Here is a 22156-nt window from a genome sequence, read left to right as displayed (position 1 = left end):
GCGAGCGGCAGAGCGAGGGCGGCCGACGCGCCCGGCCGGGACCCAGCTGCCCGTATGACCGCGCGGGGCGCCGCCGGGCGCTGCCCTCCCACGGTAAGCGATCGCCGCGGCACCGGGCCCGGGCCGGGCTGGGACTGGAGCTTGGCGGCGCCGCACGGCTCCTCGGAGCCCACTGCCCAGCGCGCGCCGACTGCTGAGGCTCTTCCGTCCCCCGGCACCGGGCCCATCTTTGCACGCCGATTGCGCGAGGCCCCTCTTGCGCTGGGGCTGGGACCAGAAGCGGCCCTGCAGCTGCTCCAGGGGCTGCGGCACCTCTTTGGAGAAGGGAAGACTGCTTACCCCATTGCAGGAAGAGGTACACAGAGCCACCTGCGGGCAAAGGAGAGGGGTTTGCAGTCAAGGGGCAGAAGCTCCGTCCTAGACTCTCTCCACCGCCAAGGGACAGGCGGAATGGCTGTGCGCCTGAGGGTGGCGCCTGCCCAGTGGGCATTCCACACGAGCCATACGCATGCTTCTAGGTCCTGCTGGGGAGTGGGAGCTTCTGAATGGGGAAAGTTCAGGTGCCGTCCAGCTTATAGAACGCAAGGCAGAAGGAAGGAGCTGGGCAAGCCACTACTTGTTCCAGCTCACAGACCGGAGCTGTTGGGCATTTGGGTGGCTGGATCAAGTCTGTTTTGTGGGGGATGGGGGTACCAGAGTTGCCTGGTGCCGGCTATGGATCTTCCTGCAGATTCAGGTTCAGTCAGTCGGGGAGCTCCTGGGCTTGATGATGGTAGAGAAGGTGGAAGGAAGGTTTGGGGTTGCAGAACTGTGGACAGGGGCTGCGGGCGGTTCACCGCTGCCCTGCCCGAACCATGGGCTGTAGCTGGGGCAGCTGCTAGATGGTGCAGAGTGACTCCATTAACGAACAGTAAGTGGTCTGCCAATGGGTTTGCATCTGAGGAATTCTAGAGGAGAAACCTGGTGGGGGAGTGGGGTGCAGCGAGAGAAGCAGAAAATTATTCAGAGGATAAGGGAGGGAGGTTGCAAGTAGGGTGATAGGGACAAGCCTTTCATGAGGAGGAAGAGCCAGCTGAAAGAGATGAGATGGGGTTAGGAGGGGAAGTCAGGAAGGGTGAGGTGACGGGCAACAAGACAAATAGGGGCTGGAAGTGAGACGCTGAAGAAAGAGGAGGAAGATAAATGTGGAAGGAAAGAGGCTGATTTTGGACAGGGGCAGCCTGAGGGTCCACTCATGCTAAGGTCTCTCCAGGGACCATTTTGCTGGGGAATTTGGGACAGGGTGAGAAGCAGGTGAGGATGGGTGGCTGGGCTGAGATGTCCCAGAGTCTCTCTGAGCCTGAAGCAGAGATTCCTAGGGCTGTCCCAGAGGCCAAAGCTGGTGGGTGGGAAGAAGAAAGGAGTGGGGAGAAGAGCCAGCCCAGCCAGACACAAGCTAGAGTGTTAACCCTTGGGTACCTGTCCAGCTCCTCCTCTTAGGCCAAGTCAAGGCCCCAGGTGCAGGGGTGGTCCCCTTTAGCCACCTTCAAAGTCAGCCTCCCATATGGTGGCTGTACACTCCCCACACTGATGCCTGAAATAACCCCAGAAGCCAGGCAGCCCTTGGGGTTAAGCATTGCCCTCTCCTGGCTGCCCTCAAACATCAATATCTTAATTTGTCTGTGGCAAGGCTGTCTTCCTGAGCATCCCCTTCCCCATGGACCCTTTCCTCCAAACCACACTGACACCTGAGGCTTGGAGTCTCAGGGGCAACCAGCCTGGGGCAGAGACATACGTTCTGCATGGCCCAGTATCCTCCTGTGGGTCCTGAAGTGCAGGTTCCTGAGGGCTGGCACAGCCATTTCCACCCAGAACTCCCTCCTTAACCATCCAACAAAGGCCAGTGTTCCCTCCATGACTCTTCTCCCTCTTCCACAGTATCCCTCTCCCAGGTCAGACCAGGACCCTCACCAGGCCCTGGTGCTGAACAGCACTGGGCCATCCTGAGCCTCTTTCCTTCAGGCCCCCCTTCCCCCTCCTCTCTCTGCCATCAACTCCCCCCTTCCACCCCCTCCGCCCCCGTTCCTCCACCCCCCACCCCCCCAATCTTTGAAGGTCTTACTGTGGCCCCTCCTCCCTGCAACCTCCCTGGAGCCCAGCCAGGGCTTCTCCCTGGTAAGAGCTGACAAACATTTTAGGCTTTTGGTTCTATGTAAATCAGCATGTTGTTGTGGGCTGTTTCACAGCCTCCAGTGTGCTACTTGTTTGCACTATTTGTCTCAGCATCTGAATTAAAAGGCAGAGCCCAGAACCCAGGAAGGTACCAGCCTACACCCCACCCTGACAGCATTTCCCCAGACGTGCCAGGAGGCGACATCCAGCTGGGGAGAGACAGCCCCAGGGTCTTTGCCTCTGGCTGGAGAAGGGGGTACCTAGAGCCAGGGAGAGGGCTAAGGGGACCTTGGCAAGGAGGACGGAAGTGGAGTGACAGGGTGTCAGGAGCTCGTCCATCACTCTGGGGATGAGCAGCTACTGGGTCAGCGGGGTGCTGAAAGAGGGGAGAGATCTCAGAGAATGTTCTTGCAATGATAAGAGCTGTCAGGCTGGATGCAGAGCCTGATGGGGCTCCGGTAGGCAGGTGCCAGCCAGGGATGGTCTAGAGTTGGCACTGCTGCCTCTGATTAATCCGTTGGGCTCTTCTTGACACACAGCCCTGTGGCTCCAAAGGTCTGTGATGCGGGATAGGTTCCCAGTGAAACTGAGTTTGGGCCCCTGGTTTTTCCATTAGCAGAGCCAGACATGCGTGGAATCAGGTAGGAGGAAGGGCTGGGCCCAGAGAGATGTCTCTGGCTCCAAGTGTGGAAGCCAGCCAGTGTAGGAACATGAACCTGAGAGGAGTGTGCAGCTCCCAAGATGCCTGGCTCAGTGTTTGATGTTACAGAGTCAGAATAATGGGCAGAAGCAAGTCCTGCATTCGAGGAGTTTCCCATGTGACTGGCATTTAGACTGGCAGGCACAACTCCCATGTCCTCATTAGAAGTTCAGTGTGTAGAATGGCTTGGCCTGGGTTAATCTGGGAAAGCTTCTTGGAGGAGGTGACATTTGGGTTGTTATCAAGGGAGAGGAGGGTTGTGCGTGGTTCTTAGGAAATCTTGAGGAAGGTGGCTTTGGGAATGCTGTATTCTGGGATGACAGGCCGAGCCTGTAGCACTATAGGTCTGAGATCCTTGTTTTTCCATCCTCTGCAGGGGAGGGTGGTTCCTGGGGAGTGTGAGAGAGCTGGGGAGAAATGATGCCCTCTCTATCACAGACATGGCTGGGCCCTCTGCTGCTGCTGGCCTGTCTCCTGGTGAGCAATGGTGCTACTGAGGAGGTGTCGGAGAACTGTAGCCACATGATTGGGAACGGACACCTGCTGTTCCTGCAGCAGCTGGTGAGTGTCTGGCCCTGCCTACCCCAGCTTCTCCCCACTGGGGAAATGGAGGTAGGGAACAGGGCCAAAGAGGGGGTTGTAGGCAGAAGAGTACAGCCATGCAGGATGTGGCTTGTGGCTCCCACTAGCTCCACGGATGTTCTTCTCATTGACCTTCTAAAGGTCAATGTCTCTGACCCCACCCCCACCCCCAATCCTGAAGCCCTCTCCAGCTCTCCTGCAGGCAAGGGACAGGGCGGGCTTCTAGCTGATTACCTGGGTTAATGATGGCCTAGAATGTCCATCAAGGACTCTGAAAAGGCTTATAAAGCCTGCTCTCCCTCGATGGGATGCTTCCCTCGAGGAGCCAGCCCAGTCTGCCTTCTGTGTCCAAATGTTGCCTCTAGCTCCTGGACTCCCAGATGTGCCGCCAGCCTGGCACCAGGGCCTCAGCCAGATTTGGAAGGGAGGCTCCCAGCTGACTTCCAGCCCTATCCGACACTTCCCTGGCTCTTGCCCGAACCCTGGGGCTGGGATGGCCCGCTCACCCGGGCCTTGAAGGAGCCCATGCCTCACCCTCATCAGGCCAGCAGAGATGTCAACAATTCCTAGCATGGTTCAGTTCAGTTCAGTTCAGTCACTCAGTCGTGTCCAACTCTTTGCGACCCCATGAATTGCAGCACACCAGGCCTCCCTGTTCATCACCAACTCCCAGAGTTCACCCAACAGGCAGAATCAGGTTGCTATCATGACTGCTGTCCCGCTCAGAAGAGAATTTGCCATCCCTCTGGCCAGGAAGGCAGGGTGGACGGAGCCCCACTGGCTAAGGTCAGCTCCAGGGCCTTGAGTTTGGGGCCTGTGGGCTGGCCTCCTGTCTCTCTTACCCCCTGTGCTTTTCCTCCTGTATGTAGCTGCCGTAGCAATACAAAGTAGACCAAGAATCGCTGCATTCTTTGAGGCTCAGAATCATAGAACCACAGCTCTGAAGGGCAGCAGCAGCTATAAGGGCATCTAGCCCCAGTCCATATATATCCTGAATTCCTAGAGCTTGTCTAACCTCTGCTTAAATTCCTTCCAGGACAGGGAGCTCACTACCTCACACAGGAGATTATGTCCTCTATCCTGTATTAGACAGTTCTTCCTTATAACAAACTGGCATCTGTCAGACTTCATAAAGTAGGAGGTACAAGACAGAGACTTCTTGTTCTTCTCCAGCCCTCCCCTGGCCATATGGAAGTCACAAGTCTTCCCCTAGCCTTAGCTCTGTCATCTCATGTATGGTTTGGGGAGGTGGATGAGGATCAAACGCCAGAAACTCTAGTTTCCATCCAAAAACTCTAGTCCCCATTCTTAGGCAAGCTCAGTGGAAATGCAGACACCTGCCACCACTAGCCTGCTCTCTCTTACAGATTGACAGTCAGATGGAGACCTCGTGCCAAATTTCCTTCGAGTTTGTAGACCAGGAGCAGTTGGTGAGTTATGGCTGTTTACAAAGCCCATGGGCCCATATGTATGCACTTACCAGGATGGGTGTATGTGGGCAGGAGAAATCCTAGAGCTGCACAGGGTATGCATGTGAGGACCCCTGGGTGCCCAAGTCTGGGGTGCCAGGGTCCAGGGTTGGTTAGGGTCCTGGGCTCAAGTCCCCTGCGGTGCCCTTCTCCTGGCTTGGCACATGTCAAAGTCTTACAATGTGTCAGGCACTTTTGATCCCAACTATGTGGTTCACTCGTCGTGTTTATAAAAGGTCAGGGGAGAGGGTATAGCTCGGAAGCAGTGGAGGTCTGATTTGAACCCAGGAAGGCAGGCTCTAAGGCCTAAGGCAAACCAATACCTCTTCTGGGTCACACGCTTTGCTTAAGGATATCACCTCCATCTAACAGCCAGACCAGCAACCAAGGGGATCAGTCCAGACCTTTCCCTCTTCTTCCTTATCCAACCCCCAACCAGATGCTGAGTGATGCTGGTTCTACTCCTCAGCATCTCTGGGTTCTGGGGCCCCACCCCATCAGTTGCTTGGACAATTTCAAGAACCTCCTAAATGGCCTCCTCTCCTCCAGTGCACTCCTCATCCCACCACTGGGGGGAGCGCTCTGAACCACAACTTGTTATCTTCACTGCCTTTCCTGAACCTGGAAACCCCCTCACTCCAGGGGAAAGCCTTAGTTGTCTAGCCTGGGTTTACAAGTTACAGTCTCCATCACACAGCCCAACACACCACCCCATTCTGTGTTCCTTCCTGCCTCCAAGCCTTTGCACGTGCTCTTTCTGATGCCTGTAATGCCTTTCCAGCTGTCCCCACCCCAGCCTTTATGCCACATCTATTTATCTTCTTGCCTGATACAAAATCACCATCATGGCCAGGGTTTGCTCCCATCTCTGAGCTTCTGCACACCTGAGCCAAAGACACTTCCATTAGAACTGGAGACCAATCTCACGGTCCGAGGAGTAACCTCAGTGTTCCACTCACTTGCTCACGCCTACCTCACCAAGCATTTACTACAAGGAACCTATTGGACCAGGTACTAGGAATACAGAGCTAAAGCAGAGTCTTCACTGAGGCATCCACCATCCTTTTAGGGAGGCAAAACCCTGGGGTTTTGTTCTTTGAACCCTGGGGTAGTCTCCAGTACCCCTGTGGCTGGGAGGATTAGAAGGAGTCATATGGTAAAGAGCTTCTTGTGAAAGCAAGCCAAAAGAGGGTCAGAGACAGAAAAAGAGAAGTTCCTCAGAACTCACTCTACCTATGCACCTTCAATCTGAGCTCACCTTTCAGAAATCCAAGGACCACCCTGGTCAGAATCCACATTTCCTTCCCTCTAAGAAAGGGAATCAGTAGGGCATGCAATCCCCAGTAGTGTCAGATCCCAACAAGGGAGAGTGAAAGCCAGCTGAGGGCAGTGTTCTCCGTCTTCTGTAGTGGATGGTCTTCTCCTCAGGAGCAGTCTGTCTGGGAGGCGGGTCTCCGGCACAGAGCCTGCGCTCCCAGGTGGCGTCAGCCAGGTCATAAACTCCAGGTTGTTACTTTCCAGGATGATCCCGTGTGCTACCTTAAGAAGGCATTTCTCCTGGTGCAAGACATAATGGAGGATACCATGCGCTTCAAAGACAACACCCCCAATGCCAAAGTCATCGTCCAGCTCCAGGAACTCTCTCTGAGGCTGAAGAGCTGCTTCACCATGGACTATGATGAGCAGGACAAGGTAGGAGGGCCCTGGAGCTGGGAGCACTGAGGGAGAGAGGGCAGAGGGCAGCTGTGGTGGTACCATCCCTGCCTGTAAGCACAGGGATGCTCACTGGCCTCAACCCCAGGTCATGGCTCACTTGCACTCTCACTCACGTATTCATTCCACAAACCTTTGCTGAGGACTCACAGTGCAGGAGGGACAGTACTAGGCCTTGCTGATGTTCCTCGTGAGCAGGAACTACATGGTTCCCAGCCTTTGGGAGCTTATAGTTAAATGAGGGTGGCAGTCACTAAACAATGACACGAGTAGATAGAATTTTAACCCATGAAGACTGTTCGTTCAACAAAGAAGAGTGTCTATTGTGTATTGTTGTTCTAGACTCTGGGGAACAGCTGTGATCAGACAAAATTCCCCACATTCATGGAGCTTGGTGTGAGGGTGGTGAGACAGTTAACAAGATACATAAATAAAATAAAAGTAAAGCGGCAATAACTGCATTGCAGAAAGCAAACCAGAAAGGGAAGACCAGAGGAGGTGAGGGAGAGAGCCAGGAAGGAGAAGTATGTGGGGCTCCAGAAGAGAGAAATGGGACTCGGATTTAAAAGGCAGTGGGGAAGAAGAGACAGGGAAGGCTTCTGAGTAAAAAGGTATTCACTCGAGGTTCAAAGATGAGTAAGACTTAGAACGCATGAAAAGTGGTCAGAGTGCTCCAGAATAGAGAATTCTGGGCACAGAGCCCTAAGTACGCACATTCAGGCCCACCCAGCATGGTTGGCATGGCCAAGGCCTGGGAGTGAAGGCAAGAGAGCCATGGAGGTGGGAGCCTGTGTCTCCCAGCTGGGTCTAAAAAATACGGGATTTTGTTTAAAGTGTGAGTAAGTGAATTTGCTCAGTCGTGTCCTTGTCCGACTCTTTGCGATCCCATGGACTGTAGCCTACCAGGCTCCTCCATCCATGGGATTTTCCAGGCAATAGTACTGCAGTGGTTGCCATTTCCTTCTCCAAGGGACCTAGTCTAACTTGCGCTGTGAGACCATTCTGGCTGCTGTGCTGGGAAGGGTGTGTAGGGATCAGGGATGGAGGCTGAGCAGCCAGCAGGAGGTGCAAGTCCAGGTGGCTTGGACTAGGTTTGTGCAGTGAAGGTGAGGCCAGGGGACACCTTCTGAGTTTAGAGAAGAATGACAATGGTTTTGTCTGCAGCCTGTAGAGTTTCAGTGATGCTGAAGTGGGACAGAGCAGGTTTGGGGGAAGGGCAGGAGTTCCAGGCTGGGGCACACTATGCTTGAGATGTTTATGAAATGGCTGAGTGGAGATGTTGATTATGTCGGTGGATGTACGAGTCTGGAGTTTGGCTGGTGATTGACAGACGGAAGCAGTGTCGGTCTGAAGGTCATCTGTGAAGCTAGGGGTCTTCATAACATTGCCAACTGTGAGAAGAGAAACAGGCCCAGGAATCTCAGCATTTATTTAGAAGTCAGGCACAGGAAGGGGGCCTGGCAAGGAGACTGAAGAGCAGCATAAGGGGTGGGAGGAAACCCAGGAGAGCGTGGGATCACTGAGCCCATGTAAAAGAACGTTTCAGGATGGGAAGTGTAGTCACCTTTATCAACCGGGATTTGAGACGTCAAGCAGGAGAAGAGCTGAAAAGTGTCTGATGGATTTGGCAATGGATGTTGGAGGCAGGTGCCAGAGCAAGTGGACAGAGAGTGAGGAAGTGGAGACAGCACTGTGGAAGAACCTGGCTAAAAAAAAAAAAAAAAAAAGAAGAAAAAGAGAGCTAGCTGGAGGGAGGGTGGGATGGAGAGAGGAAAGATTTTTAAATAAGAGAAGTATTAGATCTGTGGGTTTTCCAGGGTTGAGGTTCATAAGAATCATCTGTGGAGCTTGTTTAAAATGCAGATTCCTGGACTTCCCTGGCAGTCCCATGGTTAGGACTTGCACTTCTTCTTCAAGGGGTGTGGGTTCGATCCCTGGTCAGGGAGCTAAGATCCTGCATGCCGCATGGTGTGGCTAATAATAATAATAATAATAATAAAAGTGAAAGGAAGTCTTCATTTAAAATTTTCCAATTCCAAAACACCTTTCCTTTTAAACAAATAAAAACTCAAATAACTTCTAGTTAAAACAAACAAACAAACTTTTAAATACGAATTCCCAGTATGTACCCCTAGAAAGTCTGATTCACTAGGTCTGTGGGTGGGCCTTGGAATCTGTATTTTAGTAAGCCACATGCCCTGCACATTGCAGGGATGCTGGGAGGTAGGGAGCGGGTGAAGCTAAAGGAACAGGTCTCCTGAGGAGCTGGCAGGGGAGGGATTCAGAGCTCTGGAGGTGAAAAGCCACTGCCTCTGTTGAGACAGGTAGACACCAGGACATTCTGTGCTTGTTTTCTCTGTGGCGTATGAGGTGAGGTATAAAGAACACAGATATTTTGTAAGAAAAACAAGAGGAAGAGAGCTCACCTCTTCCTTACAGTTGCCCTGGCAGGGAGGCAGGCAGGGATTGTCGTTTTGATTTGACAAATGAGATGAGCCCAAGCTGGAAAGTTCTTTTGGCCAGTGTTGCTGAGTTGGTGAGTAATGAAACCAAGCCTGGGGCTTCCCATTCCCATGTTCCTCTCTCCTTTATCTGATAAACATTTACTGAGGACCTACTGTGCACAGCCCCTGGGCATCCAGTGGTGCTTTCAAGGACTTCAGTGCCTAGTAAAGCCCATAGTTCTTCCTCGTGCAGCTCAGTTTAAGGAAGGACTTGGGAGTCGTCAGCAGGCGGGCAATAGATGCCATAAAGCCATGGGCACAGTGTCTGGGGGTGAGTGGAATGCCAGCCTGTGAAAGTCAAGTGGAAGGGGACAGCCTAGTAAGGGGACTGAGATGGAGCAGCTCAAGGGGAGGAAGGAAAACCTGGAGTGTGATGTTCTCAGAGCCCCAGTGGGCGTGGAGGGCCTAGGTCCCATGAGCAGAAGAGAAACTAGCAGCTCAGCACACAGGACTGGGACAGCCTGGGCTCTCCTGTCAAGATACACCAACGCCGGAGAAGGACCCACAGCCCCACGCCTCCTCCAGGCCTTTCTCCTCACCACAAAGGATGCTCTTTCTAAAGGATTAGAGTCTTAGGCTCCACCCACCTCCCCAGCATGCCCCAGAAGTTTTCTTTGCTCTGTGGATAAGGTTAATGGTTCTTGACATGGCCAGCAGGGCCCCACAGGACCTGGTCCTCGCTGACCTCTCTCCGCTGCATCTCTGGCCACTCTCCTCCTGGATGGCTGTGTGATAGCCCACTCTAGCCTTCTTTTTCATCTTTTAACATTTCAGGTTCTTTCTTACACAGTCTATTCCCACCACCTGGACAGCTCTCTCCAACCCCACCTCCTTTCCTTGTTAACTCTTGCTCATCTTTTAGTCAGTTCCTTGGGGATTCCCCCAAGCCCTCATTTAGTTCCCCTTGTTAAATACTCTCAGATAATTCTTCTTAGGACTCACTGCATTTGTAACAATGCTGGTGACCTGATGAACTCAATGTCCAACTTAGCCAGGGACCACCTCTCTCTCATTCATTACACGATTCCCAGGTAGTTATCATATGCCTGGCACATAACTATGTGTTAAATGGAGCCATGAGTAAATGATAAATCTCACCACCTTAGGACATAGGGGTCCTACAAACCAGGGTAGAGAGCAGGGAGAAAACAAGAGAAAAAGAAGATCGATGTGAGAAAGGCCAAGGGAGTTTGACAAACAAGCTAGAGACATGCTGCTGCTGCTGCTGCTAAGTCGCTCTAGTCGTGTCCGACTCTGTGCGACCCCATAGACGGCAGCCCGCCAGGCTCCCCCGTCCCTGGGATCTTCCAGGCAAGAACACTGGAGTGGGATGCCAGTTCCTTCTCCAATGCATAAAAGTGAAAAGTGAAAGTGAAGTCGCTCAGTCATGTCCGACCCTTAGCGACCCCATGGACTGCAGCCTACCAGGCTCCTCCATCCATGGGATTTTCCAAGCAAGAGTACTGGGGTGGGATGCCATTGCCTTCTCCAGCTAGAGACATGGAATCAGTGCTTATTCTCATCAAGGGGGCTCTGCTCTCCTTCCAGGCTTGTGTCCGAACATTCCATGAGACGCCTCTCCAGTTGCTGGAGAAGATCAAGAATGTCTTTAATGAAACAAAAAATCTCCTTAAAAAGGACTGGAACATTTTCAGCAAGAACTGCAACAACAGCTTTGCTAAATGCTCCAGCCATGGTAAGCACGGAAGGGGCCAGCAAGTGTGGGGCTGGGGCAGGGTGAGTGGAACAGAGGTGCACTGGGTTGTGGGGGGGTGGTGGTGCATCAGGCTGGAGGGACCCCTGGGGAGTCAGCCTGGCTGCTACTCGTGTGCTCCTGTGTGTGTAGACGTGCTTGTTTTGTGTACATATGTGGCTTCGTGTACCTCTGAGTGGTCCTAGGCACATGTCTTTTCTGACATGTGTGTGCATGCACACCTACGTATGTCTGCATGTTGAGGCATCAAAAAGGATCAAGCTGGTGGCTGTGAGATCAGGGAGTGGAAAAGGGGGCCCTCTCAGAGAGCCCTGTAGGCATGGCAGCTTTCCCACTGGCTCTGCAGGCTGGCTGAACGTATGGGGGGTTCCGTGGACAGAGCAGAGGCTCCATCCAGGAGTCAGGGCTTGCTCCAGGAGCCCTGCTGTGAATCACCAGGATAGCCTGGCTCCAGAAGTCCCCAGGACGCCTTGAGTGTCCCCTCAAGGGACAAGATTGGATTTGAAGTCTGAGCATCATTCAAACCCTGGCAGTGCTGGCCCAGCTGCGCACATATGTACCCTGCATTGTCCTCGTCTCTGCGTCCTGTGCCACGTGTACCCGCCTACATTCAACCTTGCTCCCCGAGGCAAGGGCTGAGGCCCTGCGACCGGCCAATGGCCAAGTCCAGTCTCGTCGCTTCAACCCCAAGGCCTCAAGCCTTGGCCACACGCCAGCCCCAGCCTGTTCCCGCCTGTGGGCGTGGCTGCGTAGCCTCCTGCTGTGCATGAACCCACCTTGCGGCTTTCCAACCAACAGTGTCTTTGGGGCTTGAGGGTGTCTTGTGTTAGAGGCCACTATTCAACATCTTGGCTGGCTATTGTCACCCCTGGCTTGGCGTCTGGCCAGCTGGATCTCCAGAAAGGGCAGTTTACTGGTCTTCCCTGACCCCATCCCCCAACCTGTGTGTCTAAACCCCACTCTTTGCTCTTTTCCTGCAGTTTGTTCCTTTCCTGTCTAAAGCCTGTGTCATGAGCATTGGCACCAGTCCTGTCCTCACCTCAGCCCCAGGGCTGAGTTAGGGCCTGAGGGAACCCCCCAGACCCACACCCCCTCTCCATCCCTCTGGGAAAGCTGTGCTGGAGGCTGGTGACTCTATCTCCTCCCCATCCTTCTCTCTCCTTCTCTCTGTGGTTCTTTCAGATGTGGTGACCAAGCCTGATTGCAACTGCCTGTACCCCAAAGCCACCCCTAGCAGTGACCTGGCCTCTGTCTCCCCTCAGCAGTCCCCCACCCCCTCCACAGCCCCTATGGCTGGCTTGACCTGGGCTGACTCTGAGGCAACAGACGGCAGCTCCCTCTTGCCCAGAGAGCAGGCCCTTCGCACAGTGGACCCGGGCAGTGCCAAGCAGCGACCACCCAGGAGCACCTGCCAGAGCTTTGAGTCGCCAGAGACCCCACGCGTTGAGGGCCGCCCCACTGGAGATTCTCCTCAGCCCGGCCCTTCGGTTGGAGCCCCTGTCACTGGGATGGAAGACGTTCTTGACTCTCTGCTGGGTGCTAACATAGCCCTGGAAGAGGCCTCCGGAGAGGCTAGTGAGGGTCCTATACCCCAAGGGGCAGAGCTTTCCTTCTACAGTCTGGGAGGACGCAGTGTCCAGGCAGAGCCTGCCAGCCCCAGTCACACCCCCCCAGCATCTTCAGCACTCTCTGGATCAGGAAAGGGGCTGCGGCTTGTGGATGCAACTAGCGCACACCTGCCCACACTGGGCCCCATGAGACCCACTGAGGCCTGGAGTCACACGCCTGAGAAGACAGAACGTCCCTCTGCCTCGCCCAGAGACCACCAGGAGCCAGACATGGCCAAGACCCCAGCACTGCACCCGCAAGGCCTCAGCAGTCCCTCCGCCCTCTCTTCTCAGCCAAAGCTCCCCAGAAGCCACTCCTGGGGCCACGTGCTGTCCCTTGGGGAGCTGGAAGGCAGGAGGAGCACCAGGGACCGGAGGAGTCTTGCAGAGCTGAAAGGAGGACAAGCAAGTGAGGGGGCGGCCAGGCCCCCAGCCCGTTTTAACTCCATTCCTTTGACTGACACAGGCCACGAGAGGCAGCACAAGGAAGCCTCCGATCCCCAGCTCCCTGGTTTTGTCTTCCGCCTGCTGGTGCCCAGTATCATCCTGGTCTTGCTGGCTGTCGGCGGGCTCCTGTTCTACAGGCGGCGGCGTCGGGTAAGAAGAGCCCCATGGGGGAGAGGAGGGCATCTCGTGGGGTGGGGCACAGCCTTGGCGCAGGAGCAGGACAGAGGACGATTTGGGTTTAGGCTGGGTTCTTCAGGCTCTGAGAGACAGGAAGTTGACTGAGCACAGAGAGTAGGAGGTTGAAGTGGAGGGTTTCTTCAAGAATGGGGAAGGCTCAGACTGCAAGATGGAGCAAAAGGACGAGGGCAGAGGAGGAGGAGTCATTCTTCCTGGGCTACAGCATGGTGAGAACCTGGAAGGGAGATGGAAGAGGAAAGTGATGCCTGTGCAGGGCAGGGCATTCCCAGAGACTGCAGAGCTGGGGGGTAAGGAGTCCCAGGACAGGAGAGGCCTCTGGAAGCCCTCTGGCCCTCTGGCTCTCTCAGAGAGCCCCAGGGCAGCCCTGCTTGAGGATGGGGCCATGGCCCCCAACCCTGGCCCCCCAGCCTCCCCCAGCTCCTCAGTGAGCCAGCTCTTTTCTGCCCCCAGAGCCATCAAGAGCCACAGATGGTGGATTCTCCCATGGAGCAACCAGAGGGCAGGTGAGAGTTTGGGGGAGGGGGCTCTGGTAGGTATGGGGGAGGGGAGGCTGTCTTGGCATTTATTTTCCGTCTGGATTTGGAGGAGACATTCTGCCGCTTGCTCTAAGAAAATGAAGCTCAGAACAGGATGCTGGGGTGGGTGGCAAGAAGGAAGCATGTCTCTTCTTCCCTAGATATCTGGGATTTTTCCTAGTTTCTTCTTAGGGTTAGGCAGTTCTGGTCTCCCAAATCTGAGAGGGCTGGAGCATATGGGTGAGGATTTGGGGGTTCCCTCACTCCTTGGCCTCTGCTGAAGTCTTACACCAGCCCTGTGCTCTGCCCACAGCCTCCTGACCCAGGAAGAGGACAGACAGGAGGAGCTGCCAGTGTAGACAGAATCCTAAGGTAAGACTCTAATCTGGATCTATCTCCACACCTTAAAACTGGTTACACCCAAGTTTTCCACTCACCCTAACTTGTTTATGGCACCACCAACTTCCCTGAGGCTCCCACCCTTGACTCCCTTCTCTCTCTCCCCTCTACTCCCTTTTTCATTCGTCACCAAGTCTGGCCAACCCTCTGCTCCCCGGGTCCTCAGGCCTCCCATCACCGCTTCACTCCCTCCACCCCATCTGAGGCCAGGCACTGTTAATTCTGAATCAGGCTATTATTTCTGCATCGAGCTTCAACTTTTGCTGCCATCTTTCATCCCAGAGCAACCAAACTGTTTGTGTAAAGTCTTCAGCCTCCAGGGGAATTTCAGCAGCTCTGCATCACCAACCACTTCAGCTCAACATTCTCAGCTTGGCTCCCAAGTTCTTCCAGCAGCAGCCCCTCACACACATCTCTTGCCATTTTCTTCTCTGTGTGCACCCTGATTGGATCCTTCCTCCCAACGAAGACCTTTTCTGCCTTCCTGCTTTTAGATCCATGGAGCCATAGCAGCATGGTCCTAGAAGGGCTCTCGGGGGTCATTTGGTCTAGAATCCCACTGCAGAGGGGCCTCCCCTCTCTGCATCCCTGATGGGAAGTCAGCCAGCTTCTGGTTACACACTCTCAGCCACAGGCAAGCTCCCTGCCCTGCCCTAATAGCACCGTGGGGAAGTCCTTCCTTATTTGAACGTAATTGGCTTCCTGCCCCCTCCCCATCCTCCCTCATGAGAGCCTTCCGATATTTAAACTCATGTGTCCATGTCCCCTTTAAGAATTCTCTAGGCTAAGTGTGGCCAAGTCCCTCAAACATCTCTTATATGATATGGTTTTCAGACCTCTCACCATCCTGGTCGTCCTCCTTTGGACACATTCGTTTGTCAATGTCCCTCTGAAAATGTGATTCTCAGCTCTAGACATAGTGCTCCCCGATATTGTCTGACCAGCTCAGAGTTCAGAGGGACTGTAACCTTCCTTGATATGGACAGTGTTCTTCTATTTGTACCAATTAAGACTGCATTGCTCTTTTGTTTTGGTTTTTTAACCACCACATCATTCTGTTGTCATATGTTAAGCTTGTGGGCTATTGAACCCCCCAGTTCCATTTCCTATAAACCTGTGGACCCTATCCTGTACTTGGAGAACTTATTTTTTTTTAACCAGTGTGCAGGAATTTATATTCCTCCTTGTTAAAAACCACCTTGTTGGTTTTTGTCAGCCCCTCACCCGAGCCAACTGAAATTGTTTTGAATCCTAATTCTGTATTCACAGCCCTCCCAGCGTGTCTCCTGCACATCAGTGAGTGTCTTCTGTTGTCCTCACCCATGTATTTGATAAACATGTGACTCTTATCACTCCTCACGCCTGGCGCCCCAATTCCAGGCGCTCCACAGCCCTCCTCCCTTCCTTCCCCTCAAACCACAATCAGCCTGCAGGAATCAGCTCTTCCTGATGGTCTCCATCATCCTCTGGTTGCTCCTTTAGTTCCTACTCATCTTTTTTGGATTTGACTTGCTATATTGATTTGTACTTCCTTGGATGTTGTTTATTTTCATACATTTTAAAAATCTTTATGCGTATGAGTACCCCTAAGGAATCTGTAAGCCCCTGAAGCACAGGGACTGTGTCTTCTACTTTTTTTGCATTTTCTTTTCTATCCTGAGTCCTAAACAGAAAGGACCTCTTCATGCTTCACACTAAGAACTCAATAGATGTTAACTGATTGACTTCAGGGCTGACTGGCTGATTGACCCTGGCTGACTGTCTCTAACTGGCCAGCCTTCTGGTTGACCAGTTAACTAGCTAACTAGTTGATTCTGACTGGTCGACCAACTGGATAGGTGACTCTGACCAACTAACTAGCTAGTCACTGCCTAACTAGCTAGTTGATTGATGAAGCTGATTGGCTAACTGACTATCTGGCTGCTTGCCTAAATTGCCGATTGGCAGGCTGGCTGACTAGCTGGAGAACCCATTCACGTTTCTAGTCACACCCCATGCCAAATGCAAGCCAGCACTTCAGGGCCTTCTCATGTGTAGAATGACAGGTTGGGGCCACTCCTAGAGAGATAGGGTATCTGCCAAATGCTCAAAACCACGGGAGCCGATTTAGAGAACAGTATCAGACAGTAAAAGCATCTGCCTACAATGTGGGAGACCCGGGTTTAATCCCTGGGTCAAGAAGATCCCTTGGAGAAGGAAATGGCAACCCACTCCAATACTCTTGCCTGGAAAATCCCATGGACGGAGGAGCCTGGTAGGCTACAATCCATGAGGTCGCAAAGAGTCAGACATGACTAAGCGACTTCATTTTCTTTCTTTCTTTAAGATATAACACATGTGGAACACATGTGAAAGAGATAACACTTCCTGGGGTCCACCTCGTTGGTAAGGTGGACTCAAATGGGTCAGATGGGACACTGGCAGGGCTGTGAGAATGAGGCAGACCCCTCAGAACTGGCAAGCAGAGGATGGAACAAGGTCCCTGGGGACTTCATGGCTCAATGCTGCACCACCCTCTGACTGGTCGCCCGCCTCCCTCCTCGGCCTTGGCCCTCTGCCTGCCTAATCTGAGGCCCTCCCAAGCTTTCTTCTTCCTCCCCTTAAGATTTCACTTAGAGAGTGATCCAGGGCCAGAGCCACATACAGACCCCTACTTGGATCCTGCTCTAAAGTGGTCTCCAGGCCAGGCAGCTGGAGCCTTAGGGCCACCTGAAGACTGCTGCCCTAATAAGAGAGGGAAACACAGAGGCAGAGGTATGAGAGAGGGACCCTCAGAAAAGAAATGTGGACCCTGACCCCTCCACTCCAAGGAACCAAGAAATAGGAGCAGTGGGCTGGGGCCTGCCCACTTGGTTATTCTTCCCTTCTGGCCCCAGCAGGGCCTGTGGCCCAGCCATACCGAGCATGGCTAATGTCCAGTTTATGGTCTTCCCCGCCTGCCTTCCAGAGCATGGGAATGGGCTGGGAGCCAGAAGCTATGGTCCCATCTTTCCTCCTTATCCATCACGGGTTTTGCTGGTAGGGCCCAGGGATAGTCAGGGAGGGAAGCTCCACACAGGGTCCAAAGTCAAACTGTTGGATGGAGTCCAGGGGATTTCTGCTCTGGGAACAAAGCATTCTGAGGACAAGGATGGGGGAAGGCTTGGAGACAGCAGGGCCCTGACTCCTATGCATGATGTGGGGAGGCAAGTCCCTTGGCCCATCCGGAAGGAGGCTGGCTTGCTTAGGGCTTAGCAGGCCAAATGGCAGGGTGGGAGTTTCCTTGTCTGGAACTTCCTCCAGTTCTTTCCCTTCAGATACCTCTGTCCTGCTGCCCTGAGTATTGTGTGTGATGACCTCTGTGATGAATGGTGTGGAGTGGGAATGAGAAATTCCTCTTCTTTGCTAGAGTTAGCAGGATTCACTCTTGATTTTTTTAGACCAAAGATAGTGAGATGGTCTTGCTGGGGCAGGGCAGGGGGAGGGGGGGATGGGCATCTAAGGACACTCAAGTGCCCCCTTCCCTCCTTGGTAGACCCCTCCACTTGAGTAATGCCCATCCCAGCTCCGCTCAGACCTCTGCCAGGCCATGTTACCTCCCCCTGTGGTCCCTGGTTCCCCAGGAGGAGATAGGAGGTGAGGCCAGTCTGTCCAGCGGCTTGGGCTGCCGCCAGAGAAAGCTGCCCAGGGCCCTTGCGGTGTCTGGGGTGGCGAGGAAAGCTAGGGAAAGGATGGGAGGAAGTCCTGTCTGCAGCACCACCAGCAGCCCACAGGAACGCTCTAGCTCGCCCACCCATGTCCTCAGCGACCCCTCCCTTGACTCCCACTCAGCTGACAGCCTTTCTTTCTCTCCCCTACAGCTGGGCGCACAGGACAGTCTCTCCATGGGAGGAGAAACTGTGGGGACGGCCACCACCACCCCTCCCCAACCATTCTCCCGGGAATGTGGCCTGCCCACCATGAGAGCTCCTGGACTCGGGAGAGCAGGGCCAGACCAGAGCAGCCAGGCTGGGGCTCCTCTGCCCTTGACCCTCAGACTCTGGACTGACTAAGAGGGGCTGGAGGATGCCCCCAACGTTGCTGATATTTATCAGGGGCCCTGGAGGCTCCCATCCGCTTAAGGAAGGCTGCCAAGCCCGGCTGGGGACCCTCTGCCCCTCAGGGGCTGTGTCCTCGGCCCATTCCCCTCTAGGGACCCAGAGGCCCATGGGACATGGGAGAGCAGGGTGGGCACTGAGGAATGGAAGAACCCTCATGTCAGAGGACCTGCCTGCCGCCAAGGGATCCCAGCACCGACAAGCAGGAACTTGTCTCCAGAGAGAGAAGCATGAGGTTCACAGGGCGGGACAGCGTTGTTGGATTTCCCGTAAAGGTGTGTAGCCCAGAAGACGGGAAGAGAAGGCCTCTGGGCCTGCTGGTCTGCACTGATCGCCCGGAACGGGTCTGTACCCTCCACTTGCCTCAGTGCCCTCTGCCAACGGCCAGGCAGAGAGGGGATGCCAACCCGGCCCTCAGGACCTGCCTGACCTGGCTTGCGATGCCCAGGGCAAGACCAAGCGCTGGCCTCTGCCTCGCCGTCCCCCGAGGCCTGCCAGAGCTCCTCTAGGAGGCCGTGCAGAGCCTCTCCTCTGAAGGAAACCATCGCACTGTGAATACTGAACCTGCCTGCTGAACAGCCTGCCCCATCCATCCCGGAGAGCAAACACCTGTCTGTCCTCCCACTCCTCCAGCCTCTCTCCAGCTTCCTGCACTGAGCGCCCGAGCCGGCCTCGCCTGTCGACTGAGGGAGCCCCTGAGCCCTGACCTTCTGCTGACCCGGCTCTGACTCCCTGGGATGGATCAGGGTGGGAGAACTTCCCGGGGCCAGCAGCCAGAGCTGGTCTTTAGGCTGCGTTGTTCACCCAGGTTTCTGCATCTTGCACTTTGACATTCCCAAGAGGGACATGATTAAAGGGAGGGAGGGAAGGAGGGGAGGGACTGACACAGAGAGAGAGACTGCAGGGCGAGCTCTGACGGCAAATAGGTCTTTGAAATTGAGGGCCTGCCCCTGAGGTGTGGCAAGGGGTCAGCACCCCCGATCCCCCCGGCTGGCCTCTTTCCCTGTCCAGGCCCCTGCTCCCACCACAGTCCAAAGGCTGCTGTCAGCAGACACCTGGGCTGAGCGGTGTCCCTTCAGGAGCCCGGGAGGCAGGGACCCCCTCCTGCTCTCGTCCCACTCCTCACTAGCATCATCTCTGTAACCAGGTGAGCCAGGGTGGGAGAGGGACTTGGAGAGTCCAGGCATCTGCTTCCAGTCTGCCTTGAGGGCCTCAGCTCCCTCGACCGGCCAGGGGCTGCGACTCTGAGTTCTGGGCATTGGGTGACAGGCCAGTAGACTGCCTTCAGCCTTTGTGCTACTGTGTCCCTCCTCTTCTGCTGCTCCGGGCCCTCCACCAAGAGATCCTGTTGGACTTGGCCGCTGGACCGGGGCCTGTGAGCTTCCCTTCCTGCCCTTGAAAGTGAGGATCCTCTGGTCCCTGCCTGCCCTGTTGCTATCCGTTGAGGAAAAGGCAGTGGAGAACTTTCCCCAGGAGGCCCATTTTCCTAGTCACAGACTCTATATTTGATACTAAAAAACTCTGTATTTAAAAGTGGAAGGGGAAAAAAAAAAACACACACACACAGAAAAAACATTCCTCCCTCACTCCCCACCCCTTAAACATATAGTATTTTAAAGATCAAGAAAGCGAATCCAACCCATCACAGAAACTGTGTGCTCTTGGTGACCCAGGAGTGGGAGGGGCCTCTGCAGCCCCTCTGGGTGGCTACCCGGCTACCTGCACAGGAACCCTTCTTTTCTCTGAGAAAGTCGAGAGGGAACATTGGCTCACACACTGTGAGATTTTGTTTTTATACTTGGAAGTGGTGATTTATTTTATATGAAGTCATTTAAATATCTATTTAAAAAATAGGAAGCTGCTTTTATATTTAATAATAAAAGAAGTGCACAAGCTGCCATGTGTGAGTCATGGAAAAAGTTGCTTTTGGGGTGTGGGTGGCAAAAAAGGGGGGTGGCCAGTAGCTACTGGGGGAGCTCCAGCTCAGAAAGCATTTTTCAGAATACTTGGGGAAGGAAGGTTGTCTCCAAGTTTCATTCTTGTTACTAAAACCTCCTGCATTATCGCTGTCTCATACACATTCATCTGCATATCTGTTTAGTAGGAAAAACAGACAAAAACCAGCCAAACGTCATGCGTGGCCACCAGCCTCTGCCCCAGCACAGCCTAGCCCAGCCCAAGAAAACAGCTGGTTGGGCTCTGTCCAAGGCCCGAGGGCCTGGTAAAGATGAGACTCCCTGACCACTGAGCTCTACTGTCCAGTCCTAGCAGGCTCTGAGGTGAATGAGCCCTGTCTGTGGACTGGGAACAAGGTGAGGTAGGCAGAAGGAAAGAGAGCCAGCAAGTTTTGTGAGTGGCCCTAAGTCCTGAGCTTCCTTCTGGAGAGGAGACCAAGGTTGCAGCCTTTCAGGGGCAGCGGGGTGCTGGGAAGGTCCAGAGTGACTGAAGCCCCAGCAGAGCCCAAATACACACCCCGGGCAAGGCTGGAACAAGGTGGGGCAGGGGTGGGGCGCCTCCCACTGCTAAGAGTATTGAATCAATGGTTCTCAACCCTGGCTCTCCTGAAACTCACTTGGGTTGTTTCCAAAAAGACTGGTACCCAAGCCCTATCCTAGATCAACAAAACTGGAATCTCAGGCACCAGGCTTCAGAAGCTTCCCAAGACATTTCAAGGGATTCACATGTGATTTAGAATCAGAAGCATGTAGAGCTTCACTATCTAATGTGATGGTTATTTGGGTTTAAATTAATTAAACTGAAATAAAAGCAAACATTCAGTTTTTTTGTAGTACTAGTCACACTTCAAATTTGAATAGCCACATGAGTCTACCATGTTGGATAACACAGAAACAGAGCATTCGTATCATCTCCAAAATCATATTGGACAGCACTGCATGAAAGCTTGGGTCCCCGGACTTAGGAAACCAAGGTTTTAGGGTAAGAATGGGCACCAAGTGAATATCCCAGAAACCAAGTATCCAGGCAACTCAGTTACCTCTCTCTGTGTCCCAAGTCCCCACTACTACCCTGTCTCTCATCATTTCTCTTAAGCTAACTCTTCCTTTTCTATCCAAAGCGCCTCAGAAAAGATTTTGGAAGAAACTTATTCATATTTTTTTTCTTCAAGTCCCAACTTAGAAGTCGCCTCCTCTGAGAAGCTTTCCCAGCCTGACCCAAATCCCGGAGGCCCACCCTGGCTCAATTCCCTCCTCCCCTGTGCTCCCACAGACTGAGGGCCTATTTGTCCCACCAGGCCACTGACTATGGCAGGGACTGTGCTGCATCCTTCCTTGCATCCCAGTGCCTGAGAGTATCTGGCACACAGTAGGTGCTCAATAAATGTGCATCAAACAGGTAATACTGAATGCATGAACAAATTATAGTAAGGTAAATTCTGGCCAGATTTAATGGTGACCTTTTCTAGGGGCTTTCCTGGTATTAGCCAAATGGAATGTATTTCTAATGACTACAACTCATTAGCAGAGGAGATATTTTCAGCAGGTGTCCCCAGCTTCTGCTGGAGATGAGGCTGTTAAAACCCTAACTGATTCCTGTGCAGGAGATAAAATGCATACTTCAAGGCCTTTAAGCCAGAGTTAGCAAATAAACAAACAAATGCCCATGTTTCTCACTTTCCTTTCCGGAGGCCCCAGGAGATATCCAAAAATCTCAGTAGGCCTTTCTTGGGCTTCATGTGCTGCAGGCACTGCTTCAGTTATGTCTATGGAACACTATCAACTTCAGATTCAGAGCCAAAGAACTCAGACCATTGGCTTGGATCTCTTCCTACCTAACTGTGTGAACTTGGGGAAGTATTTAATCTCTTTGAACCTCAGGTTTCTCCTCAACTTTAGAACTGATTTAAGAATACAAATAAACCTGATTTGGGGCTTCCCGGGTGGCTCAGTGGTAAAGAATCTGCCTGCCAACGCAGGAGATGTGGATGTGATCCCTGGGTCAGGAAGATCCCCTGGAGAAGGAAATGGCAATCCACTGCAGTATTCTTGCCTGGAGAATCCCATGGACAGAGCAGTCTAGTAAGCTACAGTCCATGGGGTCACAGAGTCAGACGTGATTTTGC

General features: G+C 53.4%; 1 protein-coding gene across 2 annotated transcripts; it reads left to right on the top strand.

The window, feature by feature from the left end:
- The first annotated feature begins 6 nt into the window (after positions 1–6).
- On the top strand, positions 7–21712 carry CSF1 (colony stimulating factor 1 (macrophage)). 2 transcript variants are annotated; one of them, XM_010830889.1, is made up of 9 exons: positions 7–93; positions 3290–3412; positions 4801–4863; positions 6424–6594; positions 10668–10815; positions 12907–13037; positions 13536–13588; positions 13914–13972; positions 17839–21712. In XM_010830889.1, exons 1-8 carry the CDS (start codon positions 55–57, stop codon positions 13957–13959), a joined length of 774 nt encoding a protein of 257 aa, XP_010829191.1. In that variant the 5' UTR covers positions 7–54; the 3' UTR covers positions 13960–13972; positions 17839–21712. The 2 variants fall into 2 exon arrangements, with proteins under 2 accessions (XP_010829191.1, XP_010829190.1); XM_010830888.1 differs by having other exon boundaries at positions 12016–13037; positions 17839–21710.
- The last annotated feature ends 444 nt before the right edge of the window (positions 21713–22156 follow it).

The sequence above is a fragment of the Bison bison genome, unplaced genomic scaffold (genome assembly GCF_000754665.1).
Source record: "Bison bison bison isolate TAMUID 2011002044 unplaced genomic scaffold, Bison_UMD1.0 scf7180017864519, whole genome shotgun sequence".
NCBI classification, from domain to species: Eukaryota; Metazoa; Chordata; class Mammalia; order Artiodactyla; family Bovidae; genus Bison; species Bison bison.
The sequence above is the reverse complement of the archived record's forward strand: the minus strand, read 5'-3'. Positions and strand labels throughout refer to the sequence as shown.

Excerpts from the sequence above, each read along its gene's own strand:
- CSF1 (XM_010830888.1), top strand. The coding sequence starts at position 55 with ATGACCGCGCGGGGCGCCGCCGGGCGCTGCCCTCCCACG. Across the intron at positions 94-3,289 it reads CCGGGCGCTGCCCTCCCACG|ACATGGCTGGGCCCTCTGCT; the intron begins GTAAGCGATCGC and ends TCTCTATCACAG. Across the intron at positions 3,413-4,800 it reads TGCTGTTCCTGCAGCAGCTG|ATTGACAGTCAGATGGAGAC; the intron begins GTGAGTGTCTGG and ends TCTCTCTTACAG.